Source organism: Prunus mume, linkage group LG5 (assembly GCF_029339155.1).
Source record: "Prunus mume cultivar Tortuosa linkage group LG5, ASM2933915v1, whole genome shotgun sequence".
In the NCBI taxonomy this organism is placed as follows: Eukaryota; Viridiplantae; Streptophyta; class Magnoliopsida; order Rosales; family Rosaceae; genus Prunus; species Prunus mume.
In genome coordinates, this window is record NC_142702.1 from 18,483,614 (window position 1) to 18,499,912 (window position 16,299).

At 39.0% G+C, this 16,299-nt stretch overlaps 3 protein-coding genes and 1 pseudogene across 4 annotated transcripts; 1 reads left to right on the forward strand and 3 right to left on the reverse strand.

Moving 5' to 3' along the window:
- The first annotated feature begins 677 nt into the window (after positions 1–677).
- LOC103331690 (GATA transcription factor 4) lies at positions 678–2,056 on the forward strand. The gene is made up of 2 exons (XM_008234336.2): positions 678–1,239; positions 1,365–2,056. Exons 1-2 carry the CDS (start codon positions 1,009–1,011, stop codon positions 1,887–1,889), a joined length of 756 nt encoding a protein of 251 aa, XP_008232558.1. The 5' UTR covers positions 678–1,008; the 3' UTR covers positions 1,890–2,056.
- Positions 2,057–3,086: 1,030 nt separating this feature from the next.
- Positions 3,087–7,926, reverse strand: LOC103331752 (disease resistance protein RUN1-like). Its single transcript, XM_089052563.1, has 6 exons — positions 7,096–7,926; positions 5,679–6,777; positions 5,300–5,602; positions 4,360–5,190; positions 3,652–4,264; positions 3,087–3,365 (listed from the first exon to the last, which is right to left on the reverse strand). Exons 1-6 carry the CDS (start codon positions 7,605–7,607, stop codon positions 3,184–3,186), a joined length of 3,540 nt encoding a protein of 1,179 aa, XP_088908689.1. The 5' UTR covers positions 7,608–7,926; the 3' UTR covers positions 3,087–3,183.
- Positions 7,927–8,057: 131 nt separating this feature from the next.
- Positions 8,058–10,810, reverse strand: LOC148917209 (uncharacterized). Its single transcript, XM_089052565.1, has 3 exons — positions 9,677–10,810; positions 8,885–9,488; positions 8,058–8,637 (listed from the first exon to the last, which is right to left on the reverse strand). The coding sequence occupies exons 1-3, from the start codon at positions 9,725–9,727 to the stop codon at positions 8,384–8,386; spliced, it is 909 nt and encodes a 302-aa protein (XP_088908691.1). The 5' UTR covers positions 9,728–10,810; the 3' UTR covers positions 8,058–8,383.
- On the reverse strand, positions 9,852–14,711 carry LOC103331753 (disease resistance protein RUN1-like; annotated as a pseudogene). The gene is made up of 6 exons (XR_016127051.1): positions 13,990–14,711; positions 12,756–13,852; positions 12,359–12,655; positions 11,419–12,249; positions 10,730–11,342; positions 9,852–10,437 (listed from the first exon to the last, which is right to left on the reverse strand). The product of XR_016127051.1 is annotated as a disease resistance protein RUN1-like (transcript).
- Positions 14,712–16,299: the final 1,588 nt, after the last annotated feature.

Here is a 16,299-nt window from a genome sequence, read left to right on the forward strand (position 1 = left end):
ATTTCTTGTTTATCCAATTACTTGCGTTTTTAAGCTACCACCCACCTTATCATTTTCAGATTATTTGAGAACCAAGTGAGCGCGAAAACTATGAGAAACAGATTGCTACAAGTACAAGGTGTCAATGCCCTATATTTGTATATGGAACTTGTGAAGCTTTCTTCCTTGTGGAACAAATGTTACTATTTCAAGTATAAATTGATGGACTCAATCTCCATCAATCCATTTTGTGCTTACAGCTCAATTCCTTGATAAGGTTTGTTTTAAGTTGACGATCCATAATATCAATTATTTTTCACCTTATTATAAAGATAGTATTTCTACTCAACACTTTTAAGCGGTGACGAGCATTACCACCAAGTTAATCACCGTTGAATAAATATGATTTCGCTTATCTGCTACACGAATCTAAAAAATTAAACTCATCCAACAACAGACATTAAAATGTATAATGTCCGCTATTATGAATGCACAGCTTGCACTGCGATTCAGGTTACCCCTCTAGCTTATAGCCTTACTGCTGTGTACAACTGTAAATGGGCAGTGTTATATATGGGTTGCATGAGTAGCCACGTGTTCATGATTGCGTGAAACCCACCGTACACTTGGCAGTTTCCATATTAGCATCATCATCACCACCATAAATAAATAAATAAAATAGCAAAAGCCATTTTATTTTATTTATCCATGCTGGGGTTTGGAGGGTTGTAGAAGCACTGCTGGTGTGTTGTACTGGGCAGCACTAGTGTGCTTTCTGCTGCTCTCTCTGCACTGCCGTGCTCTCTGCTCAGACAAAAGAAAAAAACCCCAAATTTAAAACACTCATTTCTCTCTCTCTCTGTGCACGTTCCTCTGCTCCCTCTTCCATCAATATATCAACCCCCATTCTTCTCTCTCTCTCTCTCTCTAAGAACAGAGCTGAGAGAGCCAGAGAGAACCCACAAACCCATTTCTTTAAAATCACTCAGCTTTTTTACTCTGACTCTCTGCAAATTGGTAAGAACAATAATGGAGGACGTGTACGGAGGAGGAGCATCTGCTTCCTTAGCCCAACAGCAAGACTACTTTCCCATTGACGACCTTCTCGACCTGTCAAACGACGACCTTTTCTCTTCCTCCACTTCCTCCACCGACTCCATTGACCTCCACCCTCCACCGCCACCTCCGCACCCCCACGTCAGCTCCACCCCCTTCAACCCCACCGCCGCCACCGACTTCACCAACGACCTCTGTGTACCCGTAATTGCCCACATTTTCTTTTCCCTTTCTCTTTTTCACTTCAATTTTCCCATTTTGTTTTCTTTAATTCTATTCTAATTTGGGTTTCTTTTATTTTTTGGTTTTTATTTTTTGGGTTGAATTAGAGTGATGACGTGGCGGAATTGGAGTGGTTGTCGCGCTTCGTGGACGACTCCTTCACCGACTTCCCCACCACCAACGTCTTCGGCTCCGCTTCCTTCCCAAACGACACGTCGTCCTTGTTTCCGAGCCGGGTTCGCACCAATCGCTCAAAATGGGGCGGCCCACCGGAGCCCAGCGACTCACGGGCGAAGCCCAAGAGAGAGCCATCGGAAGCTTCTCCGTCGCCCTCCAAGCCACGCCGGTGCGCGCACTGCGCTTCGGAGAAGACGCCGCAGTGGCGGGCAGGTCCGATGGGCCCCAAGACGCTGTGCAACGCGTGTGGGGTCCGATTCAAGTCTGGTCGGCTCGTGCCCGAGTACCGACCCGCGGCAAGCCCAACGTTCGTGCTGACTCAGCACTCCAACTCGCACCGGAAGGTTCTGGAGCTCCGTCGCCAGAAAGAGGCTTCAGAGCAGCAGCAACCCGAAGAGCAACACCAGCAGAAGCAGCAATTCTATCTTCACCTTGATGAGTATCAAGTGTGCTGACGTGTGATGTACGTGTCAGTGTCTCAGTTGATGGGTCAATGAATGTGAAATTTGGATGGGCGTGGACATCATCAATATTTTCCACTTACTTTTGGTTAATTTTATAAAAAATGGAAAAGTTTTTTGTTTTTGCGTATAATTTATAAATGTATTTATTTATTTTTTTCTGTGAGCGGGCAAAAATTATTAAAATTTAATAAATGGATTTTGGGTGGGCCGGTGGGAGGGGGTTTAATTAGGGGGTTTCAAGTTTCAACTACCAATGCAAATGCAATGCTATCTCTCTCTCTCCTTTTTCTTAAAACATGGCGGGCGTGATTGGGGGAATGAATGGCACGTGATGAAGTGGCAGATAAGGCTGACCAAATATTCTTCAATCTTCACAGAACCACACTTCTTTTCACATTTCGATTGATAGAAAGGAAGTCTTGGATAATAGGTTGTTGAGTAATTTGAGTGCATAACACAAAAAGTTTGCTGCAATAGTTGTTCAAGTTGCATAGCAACAGTTGTCCGAATTGCATGAGTGATTGTGAGTTGGTGATGCATTGTTGAACGAAAATCGAGCTTACAAGAAGTCAAGCTTAGCTTAGCTTAGTTTGAAAAACTGGAGGGGATGGATGAAATTAGTACAATTTCTATGCCTGTAACACTATGACTGCCATAAATGCATCTCAGAATTTTAAAAATACAAGTGCATGTGCCCCTCAAAAGTTCCAAATTCATCACAGCTCACTGGCCCTATGTCATAAATCAGTCTTTGGGGTCGGATAGCAAAAGCCCAGCCCAGAACAGATGGCCTACCAATTTATGCCAAGGCATAGATTTCTTGGAGCACAAGGCTCCATACATTGCAGAAATTAGTAAGCAGAACAGAACAGGTAAAAATCTGGGAAATTTGTGGTCATACAAGTTACAGCACTGAGCAGCAAAGTTTGCAGAGTTTATTTTGCTAACAACATCAGAGATATCTTCATCTCTTTACAGGGGAGACTAGCAATTTCTGAACTTCCTGGTTCCAAGGGTTTTTCTTTTTTTCTTTTCTGGTTGTAACTTGTAAGGGCTTATAAGTTCTTCTCTGTCTGATTTTTGTCCTGCATGAGATATGGGGTTGTTGCAAGCTGCTTTCTGTCTCGAAATTGAGTGGTTTTCAAAACTGAGTTGGGTTGTTCATTGAAATGTATGACAAGAAGGGCATGTTGAAGGCAGATAAACTCTTATAAGCCAATTTATCAGCGGATAATTAACAAAAACATACAAACAAATAAACCCCCCACCAAGATTGATCGCCTATTCAGATAAAGTACTTTGACAGGAAAGAGAGATAAGGCAAAGAGATTAGAGAAAGGAAGAGAAAGAAGACTGCAGTCATAATGAGAATCTTGTTGCCTCTGCTTGCCCTCTCTGCTTCTACTAATGTTTCGGCTGCTGCTACCAGCGCAAGCGGCTCGTCACCCCGCTGTATTTCTTCTTTGTCTAGAAAACAAAACATACAAACACCATACATAGAACATCAGAGGAATTAAATTCTTTAAAGTGAATGAGGATGAATTTGCATGTGTTCCATTTCGTGGAGTCTCTAACTATCAACAAAGTAAAAGCTGCTATATATCCCACTCCCACATTATCATCTTACACTCTAAAATTAGTATTTTATCGTTTTGTTTAAAGGCATTGCATACAAAAAGAGTGCAGGATGACAAACTGGTAGTACGAATAGCATACTGCCCATATGAACTCAGTGATTGGCTAAACACCATACCTGTTTCTTCTTCAGAGTCTCCAGAGATGTCATTGAACCAAACTTCCTTTTTCCAACCCAAAACATCTTCTCTAGTTAGTCTGAGAAAAGGTCCACCCCCTAGGTAGTATGTTCCTGGAATAAATTCTGACAAATCCCGACCAATGGCAGATGCATAACTAGGAACTATAGTGTTGTGTTGGGTACTCATCTCGTCTTCTTGCTCATGCACAAGCTGGATGCCACATTCTTTCACACGAAACAAAGGTTTCGTAAACACTGAAACAGTAACTTCATTGCCGCCTTCCAATCCACTCCCGAACTTCCAATGACTTAACCACATCACTTGTTTTTCGTTGTCTGGAACGCCATGGCATGATGGTGTATAGATCCACTTCAGACCCTTTGTCTTATTACAGACTCTGATAAGTAGTGGATTAGGTATGCTAGAGGAGGAATAACCGTTGTAACACTCTGTGTAGACAGTGAAGATGTTCAAGCCTCGAATCCGAAGATTGGGAAGTAAAGGAGGCACAGTAAAAGATACTGAGGATCCTTCACTTCTGTCACTAAACTGTCCTGGAACCTCATCTCCAGGAAGAAATGTGCTGAATATACCATATTCATGCAGTCCCTATACCAAATGTTGATATCAGTAATTCAATTCTTACATATTATGTGTGTGTGTCTGAGAGAGAGAGAGAGAGAGAGAGAGAGAGAGAGAGGCACCTGGATGGGATGCATAGTCCCATCTCCTGAAGAGAGCCTATCTGGGGTGTACATCCTAATGGCTTCCATGGAATTCAAGTTGCACAAGCCCAAGAGCTTTCTCATTTCAACATCCACCATTCCAATGGGTTCTAACTTGTACCAGTACTCAATCTCAGCTAGCTTGAAGTTGTAACCATAAATAAACTTTTCCGGTAGGCACGAAATTGATTGAAATGTAACTCTTTCCAACGACTCACAATGGATCGTAACAAGTTCTGTTATTCGTGGTAGCCCTACAAGCGATTTGAGCCTTGTACACTGCGAAAATGCAAGGTGATCAAGCGCGGTAAGGCCTCTGATGCAATCTGGTAAGCTGCGAATTGGATTATGACTTAAATCCAAGCTCTGCAACGAGGATAAGTTACCAAAATCCTTTGGGAAAGCATCATCAGAGAGATTACAGTTTGTTAGACTTAAAACAACTAAATTGCAGGGTAAAGTGGAAGTGTGTAATTGATCTATCGGAATCCCATCTGCTTGAAACACTTTTAAAGATTCCATTTTCCCCATCTCCATTGGGAACTCATTAAGACTTGAGCAACCAGAAATAATAAGTGTTTCAAGTGATGTTAGCATAGAAATGCTCTTTGGAAGCTTTCTAATATTTTCGCAATCTTTCATATTCAAGTAAACAAGTTTCTCCAGGTTTCCAATGGATTCATGGACATCAACCAAGCTCCTGCATTTATTAAGAATCAACCTCTCTAGATTGGTGACCAAAGAGAAATCCCCAGTTTCGATGAGGTGACGGGAATAGCTGAGATCAAGGATCTTTAAAGATGGAAGACCCTGCAAGAAGACAGGGAGTTTAATCATACACATGTATAATCATCAAAATCCATAAATAAAATAATTAGAAAAAAAAAAAAAAAAACGCTTGGAGGAGTAGCATATATACCTTTGTTCCCTTCCAGATTTTTCTTAAGCTACTGTAGTGCATTTCAAGAACAACCAAGCTCTCCAAAAGAAAATCACAGGGTATAGAATCTAAAGGAAATTCAAGCCAATATAACCATCTCAAACCTTTAGGAAATTCTTTATAACCTCCATTGAGTTGTACGGCACTAAGCTGTAGTAATCTTAGTTTCACCATCCTTGTAAATGCAATGGTTTCCAAGACCACCTTATTCGAATTTCTTGAACGATTTTCTACAGGGTACATATGCATGTTCAGGGCAAGTCCTTCAACTCTTTTCGAACCCTAACAGGAAAAAAAAACACTTAGATATGAACCAACAAAAATGCACACATGTACATAAAAGAAGCATGTTTCTTACATTCTTTTCTCTCAATACACTTAGAGAATCATTATGATGCCATAATCTACTACGCTTCTCAGGCTGCTTTGATTCGAGGCGAACAATTTCTCTTCCCATGTCACGAATCATTTGATGCATCTTCACCTTTTTATACTCATCAATTGTTACCAAACATCTATCGATGAGATTTTGCATGCCAACAATTGTAAAGAAATCACATCCATCTAGTATTGTGACAACAACATCCATGTCATTTCCAATAAAGAAACATGCGATATGGAGAAACAGATTTTGGTCATGGTCATCTTGTAAAGAGTCGTAGCTTATTCTGAGCTTACTCATGATGTCACTATTTGGAATAACTTCCAATTTCTTTAATGCACTTCCCCATACATCTATACTTTGCCCTGATAGAGAAGAACCCAAAGTTTGAAGAGCTAAAGGAAGCCCTCCACTGTGCTTTACTATGCTTTCTGAAAGTTCCATGTAACCTCCAATCGGATGGTCCTGTCCGAAAGCATGCCAACTAAAGAGCTCCAGTGATTCAACATGATTTAAAGTTTCAATGTTATGCACCTTAACATCTTGATGAGCCTTTAGCAACCCCACAGACCTAGTTGTTATAATGATTTTACTTCCTGCGCAAAACCAATCTTTCATTCTAAGTATGGCATCTAATTGGCGCATATGATCCACATCATCGAGAATAAGAAGTACTTTTTTACAGCTTATGACATCTTTAATCTTAGTGATCCCCTCACTAATATTGTGTATTTTTACTTTTCTCCCATTCAGAATATCAGAAAGAAGTTGCATTTGTACTTGAACCAATCCATTGGGTTGTTCAGAAATTTCCCTTATATTTTCAAGGAAACTTCTTCCTTCAAATCTTGAAAAATTTGAATTGTAAACAACTTGCGCAATGGTTGTCTTCCCTATTCCCCCAATCCCATAAATTACACATATGCCAACATCGGAGGATCCATCTTGCAACCATGAATTAATGTCTTTCACTCGATGATCGATTCCAATCAGGTAAGGGGAAACACTTAAGGGAGTGCGACTTAGCTTGCCTTCAATCACTTTAACAATTTTCTTAATAAACTTTGCCTCGTGCCTAGAAAATTGCAATCAAAATGAATATTATTGAATCAAACATGGCATGCCATGACTTCAAATAATTAAGCTATTAAGTCTGTGTTATATGGAACTAATTGTGAATACTGTTTGGCTCTTCCATGTAAGTGAAAAGAAAAATTATGCATACATGTCAAATTGTGATTGTCGTGAATGAAGAATAACATTTCCTAGTATTTTCCAATAATTACAGCATGAGAAAGTTATGTGTTGAAGTACTATAGTCTATATAGCCAGATAGGAATCTAATTAATGAGGCTACATAAAATCTACCAGTTGTAATGGGAAGAATGATTACCCATCAGCTTCATTTTGTAAGACCATCCCTGCCAGATCTGCAACTTCTGTAAGTGCTGCTCTCCATCCACTTATCCTGTCCTTGTTCAAAGATCGGTTCTGTCGGTGTCTAGCAAATGCTTTTGCCAAGCTTCCTGTCTGTTTCCTCACCTCAGATGGGTCAATGTCATAGAAGACTGGTAAAATTACATGCTCATTAGAGGCCCTCTTGCGTTCAAGGATCTTCACTAGTTCGTCAAGGCACCATTTGGAAGACGCGTAGTTTTTCGAGAACACAATGACAGAACTTCGTGAGTGTTGGATTGCTTTCTCCAGCTCTGTCTTGATCCCTTCCCCTCTCTCAAGTTCATCGTCGTCTCGGAAAGTTTGTAGCCCTGAATTGACAAAGGCTGTATAAAGGTGGTCAGTAAAAGTCCTGCGAGTGTCTTCACCTCTGAAGCTCAAGAACACGTGATAACTACAACCACAGTTAGCATCAGAAGAGGAGGCTTCTTGAGATCTTACAAGGGCCATGGATGAACAAAGATGCAATAAACTTGCCTATGATCTAGGGAAATATCAGATGACTTGTTGCTGGTTTCTCAGCTGAGATATCATGATAATTTGATAGAAGCAAGCAGCTCATGTATGTCCTTACTTTCTTGGTCAAGCAAAATAAAGTTGGGGAGATTCTTCTCACATTTTTCTAAGTGGCTGGCCTATCTCAAGTTGCAAGCTCGTGTCCACGGATTTTGCTTAGCTTTTTTGTTACCAATTTACAAGTTAGACTGTATAAAGAGTTCTTTTTACATCTGCATAACTTTAAGATTAAAAATTTGCCAATATTGTTAAGCAGTAACGTAAGCATAAATGTTTAAGAGAATCAATCGATAATGTGTCCTTAAAGATTAAAAGTAACCGCTCTTATCAGCCAATTAATCTGCATGATGAAGGCAGAACTAACTACTCTTATCAGCCAATTAATCACCAAATTAAAAAAAAAGTTAAAAAAAAACCATCAAGACTAATCAATCACAATCATTCAGATAAAGTACTTTGACTGCAGATAGACCATCTGAAGCAAAGATGATTGCATCAAATACAACAATTTTCATGGAGGGCTTGTGGCCTGTCATTTCTTTCACTGAGAAAGAGAAGAGCGAGAGACTACTAGAGACAGGGAGAGAGAAGACAGTGGCCGATATGCTCCCAAAGACCGCTTCAGTTCGACCCAAAAAAGAAGAAGAAGACTGCTTCCGGTCCATGGATTTCACACGGGTAAAATTGTAATTGAAGCTTTTCCATTTTGATTACATATGGGGGTGGGGCAGCATTTGAAATACATTACATTGTGGCCTGTCCTTTTTCTTTTTTGGGTGAGGGAGAAAAGAGCGAGAGAGTACTAGAGAAAGGAAGAGAAAGAAGAAAGCACCAATAATAACGATAATCTTGCTGCCTCCGCTACCACAGTTGTTGTTTGTCCTCTCTGCTTCTATTAATGTTTCTGCTACTGCTGCAAGTGCAAGCGGCTCATCGTCACCCTGTGGCTGCCTTTCTTCTTTGTCTACAAAACACACGAGTACCAGAAAGTCAACATAAAATATCAGAAGGAACTAAATTCTTTGAAATGAATGTGGATGGCTTGGCGTGCGTTTCAACATCAAAATAATGAACAGAGCAGCACCTATTCCCACTCTGTATTTCAAAACACGAGCAGGAAAAGTGCAGTAGGACAAACTGAGAGTACGAATAGCATTGCCACCACAATTAACTTGCGGTGCTAATTTATCAGTGATATCTAAACAACATACCTGTTTCTTCATTAGAGTCTCCAAAGATTTCTTTGAACCAATCTTCTCTTTTCCAGCTAAAAACAACATTTCTACATTCTTTATTTAGGGGTCCACCCCACATGAAGTATGTTCCTGGAATAAACTCTGGCAAATTCCCACCAATGTCAGATGGATAACAAGGATCTGTGTCGCCGTGTTGGCTACTAATCTCCCATACTTGCTCATGCACAAGCTGGATGCCACATTCTTTCACTTGAAACGAAGGTTTTGTAACTACTGAAACATTCATTTCATCCCCGCCTTCCAATAGACTCCCAAACTTCCAGTGACTTAACCATATCACGTCATTTTCTTCGTCCGGCAGACCATAGCATGTTGGGGCGTAGACCCAGTTCATACCCTTGCTAATGTTACTGACTTCGATAATTACTGGATTAGGCATACTAGAAAAAGAATACATGTTGGAATTTGCATAAATAGAGAAGATGTTCAAGCCTCTGATCTTGAGAGTTGGAAGTAAAGGCACAGTAAAAGACACTGAGGACCCCTTACTTCTATGGAACTGGCCTGGAACCTCGTTTCCAGGAAGAAATGTGCTAAATATACCATCTTCATACAGTCCCTATACCGAATAGCAATTAGTAAAATTGTTGATTAATAACCAAACTTCTCTTTCTCAACTTACATAGCACATGATATTAGACACAACATCGCTGCAATTACTGACGAGCAATAGTTGAAAATCCAATATTTTGAGCATGCGGTATAAGTTTTGGGAGAGAGAGAGAGAGAGAGAGAGAGAGCAATTACCTCAATGGGATGCATCCTGCCATTCGAATAGAGCATATCTGGGGTGTACATCCTATGTCATAAATCAGTCTTTGGGGTCGGATAGCAAAAGCCCAGCCCAGCACAGATGGCCTACCAATTTATGCCAAGGGATAGATTTCTTGGAGCACAAGGCTCCATACATTGCAGAAATTAGTAAGCAGAACAGAACAGGTAGAAATCTGGGAAATTTGTGGTCATACTAGTTACAGCACTAAGCAGCAAACTTTGCAGAGTTTATTTTGCTAACAACATCAGAGATATCTTCATCTCTTTACAGGGGAGACTAGCAATTTCTGAACTTCCTGGTTCCAAGGGCTTTTTCTTTTTTTCTTTTCTGGTTGTAACTTGTAAGGGCTTATAAGTTCTTCTCTGTCTGATTTTTGTCCTGCATGAGATAGGGGGTTGTTGCAAGCTGCTTTCTGTCTCGAAATTGAGTGGTTTTCAAAACTGAGTTGGGTGTTCATTGAAATGTATGACAAGAAGGGCATGTTGAAGGCAGATAAACTCTTAACAGAAACATACAAACAAATAAACCCCCCACCAAGATTGATCGCCTATTCAGATAAAGTACTTTGACAGGAAAGGGAGAGAAGGAAGAGAGATTAGAAAAAGGAAGAGAAAGAAGACTGCAGTCATAATGAGAATCTTGTTGCCTCTGCTTGCCCTCTCTGCTTCTACTAATGTTTCGGCTGCTGCTACCAGCGCAAGCGGCTCGTCACCCTGCTGTATTTCTTCTTTGTCTAGAAAACAAAACATACGGACACCATACATATAGAACATCAGAGGAATTAAATTCTTTAAAGTGAATGAGGATGAATTTGCATGTGTTTCATTTCATGGAGTGTCTAACTATCAACAAAGTAAAGGCAGCTGCTACATATTCCCACTCCCGCATTATCATCTTACACTCTAAAATTAGTATTTTATCGTTTTGTTTAAAGGCATTACGTACAAAAAGAGTGCAGGGTGACAAACTGGTAGTATGAATAGCATCGCGCCCGTATGAACTCAGTGATTGGCTAAACACCATACCTGTTTCCTCATCAGAGTCTCCAGAGATGTCATTGAACCAAACTTCCTTTTTCCAACCCAAAACATCTTCTCTAGTTAGTCTGAGAAAAGGTTCACCCCCTAGGTATTATGTTCCTGGAATAAATTCTGACAAATCCCGACCAATGGCAGATAAATAACTAGGAACTATAGTGTTGTGTTGGGTACTCATCTCATCTTCTTGCTCATGCACAAGCTGGATGCCACATTCTTTCACCCGAAACGAAGGTTTCGTAAACACTGAAACACTCACTTCATCGCCGCCTTCCAATCCACTTCCCAACTTCCAATGACTTAACCACATCACTTGGTTTTCATCGTCAGGAACACCATGGCATGATGGTGCATAGATCCACTTCAGACCCTTTGTCTTATTACAGACTCTGATAAGTAGTGGATTAGGTATGCTAGAGGAGGAATAGCCGTTGAAATACTCTGTGTAGACAGTGAAGATGTTCAAGCCTTGAATCCGAAGATTAGGAAGTAAAGGAGGCACAGTAAAAGATACTAAGGATCCTTCACTTCTGTCACTGAACTGTCCTGGAACCTCATCTCCAGGAAGAAATGTGCTGAATATACCAGATTCATGCAGTCCCTATGCCAAATAATAAAAGTAATTAGTCAAGTCTTGCATATTTTTTGTGTTGAGAGTGTGAGAGAGAGAGAAGCACCTCGATGGGACGGATTTTCCCAGCTTCTGAAGAGAGCCAATCTGGAGTGTACATCCTAATGCTAATGGCTTCCATAGATTCCAAGTTGCACAAGCCCAAAAGGCTTCTCATTTTTGCATCAACTCTTCCAATGGGTTCTAACTTGTACCAATATTCAATCTCAACCAGTTTTGCGGTGAAACCATTAATGAATCTCCCTGGTATGCATGAAATGGATTGGAATGTTACTTTTTCCAGTGAGTCACAATGGATCGCAACCAACATGTTTACTCTTGGTAGCCCTACAAGCGATTTGAGCCTCGTACACTGGCCAAATGCAAGTTGACCGAGCCCTGTATGGCCTCTGATGAAATCTGGTAAGCTACAAATCGGATTATGACTTAAATCCAATTTCTGCAATGAAGGTATGTTACCGAATTCTCGTGGAAAAGAATCATCAGAAAGATTGCAGTTTACAAGACTTAAAACAACTAAAGTGTAGGGTAAAGTGGGTAGTTGACCTATTGGAATTTCATCTGCTTTAAACACTTTTAGAGATTCCATTTCCCCCATCTGCATTGGGAACTCATTAAGACTAGAGCAACCAGATAAAATGAGAGTTTCAAGTGATTTTAGCATAGAAATTCTCTTTGGAAGCTTCCTAATATTTTTGCAATTTTTCATATTCAGGTGCACAAGTTTCTCTAGGTTTCCAATGGACTCATGGACATCAACCAAGCTTACACAATCGTCAAGAATCAACCTCTCAAGATTGGGGACCAACGAGAAGTCACCAGTTTCAGTGAGGATATAGGAACCACTGAGATCAAGAATCTTTAATGATGGAAGAAACTGAAAACAATGCAAGAAGGCAGGGAGTGAATTTCTACACATCTAAAAGTATAACAATCATCAAAATCCTTAAAAACACAAAAAGAAAAGTGTGGAGTAGCATGTATACCTTTGTTCCCTTCCATATTTTTCTTAAGCTACTGTCGTGCATTTCAAGAACAACCAGGCTCTCCAAAAGAAAATCAGAGGGTATAGAGTCTAAAGGGAACTCAAGCCAATACAACCATCTCAATCCTTTAGGAAATTCTTCATAACCTCCACTGAGTTGTACATAACTCAGCTGGAGTAATCTCAGTTTCACCATCCTTGTAAATGCATTGGTTTCCAAGACTACCTTTTTTGAATTTCCTGAAGGAGTTTCTACACGGTACATATGCAGGGCAAGACCACTAATTTTTTTTGAACCCTATTCAAAAAAAAAAACCCATTTAGATATGAACTAACAATTCACTCTAGAAAAGAACAAGCATGCACATATGCATACGTAAAAGGAGCATGTTGCTTACATTCTTTTCTCTCAATACATTGAGAGAATCCTTACGATACCATAATCTGCTGCGTTTTTCAGGCTCCTTTGATTCAAGGCGAACAATTTCTCTTCCCATATCACGAATCATTTGATGCATCCTCAACTTATTATCTCCATCTATAGTTACCAGACATATATCAATGAGATTTTGAATGCCGACAGTCGTATAGAAATCACATCCATCCAGTATTTTCACAGTGACATCCTTGTCCTTTCCAATGAAGAAACATGCAACATGGAGAAATAAGTCCTGGTCATGGTTATCTTGTAAAGAGTCATAGCTTATTTTGAGCTTATTCATGATGTCACCGTTTGGAATAACTTCCAATTTCTTTAATGCACTTTCCCATACAGCTATACTTTGCCCTGATAGTGAAGAACCCAAAGTTTTAAGAGCTAATGGAAGTCCTCCGCTCTGGCTTACAACCTTTTCTGAAAGTTTCGTGTAACCTTCAATGGAATGGTCCTGTCCAAAAGCATGCCAACTAAAGAGCTCCAATGATTCATCATGATTAAAAGTTTCAACGTTATGCACCTTAACAACCTCAGCCTTGAACAACCCTGCACATCTAGTTGTTATAATGATTTTACTCCCAGGATAAAAACAATCTCGCATTCTAAGTATTGCATCAAATTGGCTCAAATGATCTACATCGTCGAGAACAAGAAGAACCTTCTTACAACTTATGACATCTTTAATCTTAACGTATTCCCTCACTGACACTTCGTACTGTCACTTCTCTCCCATTCAAAATATCAGAGAGAAGTTGTATTTGCATTTGAACCAAGCCGTTGCACCCTTCAGAAATTTCTCTGATGTTTTCAAGGAAACTGCTTCCCTTAAATCTTTTGAAGTTTGAATTATAAACAACTTGTGCGATGGTGGTCTTCCCAATTCCGCCAATCCCATAAACCACCAATATTCCAACATCGGATGATCCATCCTGTAACCATAAATTAATTTCTTTTACTCGATGATCCATTCCAATCAGGTAAGGAGCAACAGTTAAGGGGTTGCGTCTTAGCTTGCCTTCAATCACTTTAACAATTTTGTTGATAAACTTTGACTCATGCCTAAAAAATTTGCAATGAAAGTGGAAATAAATAAAATCAACCTGCCATATGCCATGAATTCAATAATATTAACGTTGACATTATAACTAGAAATAGATCCTATAGTTAATCAATTCAAGAGTGGTAATGGAATTTACCCATCAGCTTCGTTTTGTAAGACCATGCCTCCTAGATTAGCAGCTTCTGTAAGTGCTGCCTTCCATACATTTACCTTGTCCTTGTTCAAAGATCGATTTTTTTGGTGTCCAGCAAATGCTTTTTCTAAACTTCCTGTCTGCTTCCTCACCTCAGATGGATCAACGTCATAGAAGACAGGTAAAACTACATGGCCTGAGATCCTCTTGCGTTCAAGGATCAACGCAAGCTCGTCAAGGCACCATTTGGATGACGCGTAGTCTTTCGAAAACACAATGACAGAACTTCGCGATTCTTGGATTGCTTCCTGCAGTCCTGGCTTGATATTTTCTCCTCTCTCTAGTTCATCGTCGTCTCGGAAAGTTTGAATCCCTGAGTTGACGAAGGCAGTATAGAGGTGGTCGGTAAAAGTTTTGCGAGTGTCTTCACCTCTGAAACTCAAGAACACGTCGTAACGACAAGGAAAATTCTCGGAAGAGGAGGCCCTTGAGCTCTAACAAGGGCCATTGATGAAAACAAGCTTCCCTCAGGCCTGGGAAAATCTCAAAAAATGCATTCACTACTTTCTGGTTTCTCAAATGAGAGTGAAAATTAAGGCTTTTGGGTTCCTACACTTCAAAGATGATAAGGTGAAGGAAATAAAGATATTATCTTCCCATCGATTAAGAACAATTAAATGCAAGTAGTATATAGATGCACGCCCCTTTCTTTGTTTCAGTCAAGCAAAAGTCAAGGCAAAGATGCAAAGGCTGTTGAGATAGGTAAAAATCTCATGTGGGACCCATGTAGTAAATAACTGGGACAGCAAGTTTTGGTTTTGGTTTTGGTTTGGCTTTTTTGGAGGGAGTCATGTTGCATTGAATGAGTGATTGAAATTGAAGACTTTTTAGTTTTCATTTGTGGCTACCGACATTGGTGTAGAGTATGAGAAAAGTTTGTTTTTCACATTGAGCCAATTGCGTAGCAATCAACATTCTCTCCGATCTTCTTATTTAGACTCTCTCTTCTCTTCTTGATATGTATACTTCAAACAATGTCATTAATACATCACACAAGTTAAATTTTTCCTTTTAAATTTACCCTTATTAAATATATTGACTTTCTTACAAGTGTAATTTTTTAAAAACTATCTTACCACCTTGTTAAAAAAATCAAATTAAAAAGAACGTTAGTATAGAGAAGAAAAAAAAAAGGTCACCTTTTCTTACCACCTTTTTACTCTAAAGGTTAGTTTTTTATTTATTTTTCTTCTAGAAAAAACAGACGTTCTTAATAAACCAGTTTATTATATATATATATATATATATATATATATAACAACTAGTTTTGTAAACAAATGTTTTTTAATTAACTATATGAAAATTACTATGAATTTGTTGTTGCTAATAAAATATTCTATCACTTTCTATTTTAAAATCTTATTTTTTATTTTCAATGGATATTGGTATTATTGATATTCATCTTTTACCATTATGCTTTTTTTTTTCGGGTGCTTATCTTAACATTTAAATACCTGAAAAACAATAACTACAACATATTTTTTTCGTCAAACGACTATAAATTTGTTATCATAGAAGTGACATCAAATTTTTTTTGGAAAAAAAAAAACCATTCTCTTTGAAGAAATTTTTTTTTAAAAATAAAAATGATAGTTTTTCTTATTTAATTTTTGTAATAAGGTGGTAATATATAGAAACCGGTGTTTCCCCAACAAAGGCCATGGCAGCTGGTGTGAGTGCGCAGCTCATGAGGCCAACATGCAAAATTCCATGACTTCAAATTGAAATAATAATGTTTAAGGATTCGGAGAAGGACATAAATATATAGAAAATCATCAATGAGTTCAATAATCCAAATTTTGTGATCCAAATATAAACCTTGGTTGACAAGAAGCACTATATGAGTTGTCAAAATTGGAGTAATAATATATATCTTCGAAGAAAGTGGCAGTTTTTAATGTCTTTTGTTTTCAATAGAAGTTCCAAGTTGGCCAGATTCTGTCTTTTGACAGAGATGGCCTTGGTGAGGATCACTTTGATGCATCAGAATTTGACAAATTAAAAACCATTTTCAACCTTTCAATTGCTTTAGACAAATTAGAGATACAAGAATGATTCCTTTACCAGACACCAATTGATTTCAATATATACTCCCAAAGATTGCTTCCGGTAAAAAAAAAAAAGAAAAAAGAAAAAGAAGACTGCTTCCAGTCCGGTTCATGGTTTCAAATTTCTGAAACCACTATATTCTCTGATAGTATTGGTGGCTCTTCAATTCTAATTTTATTGAATTGGTTTTGGATATATGACATA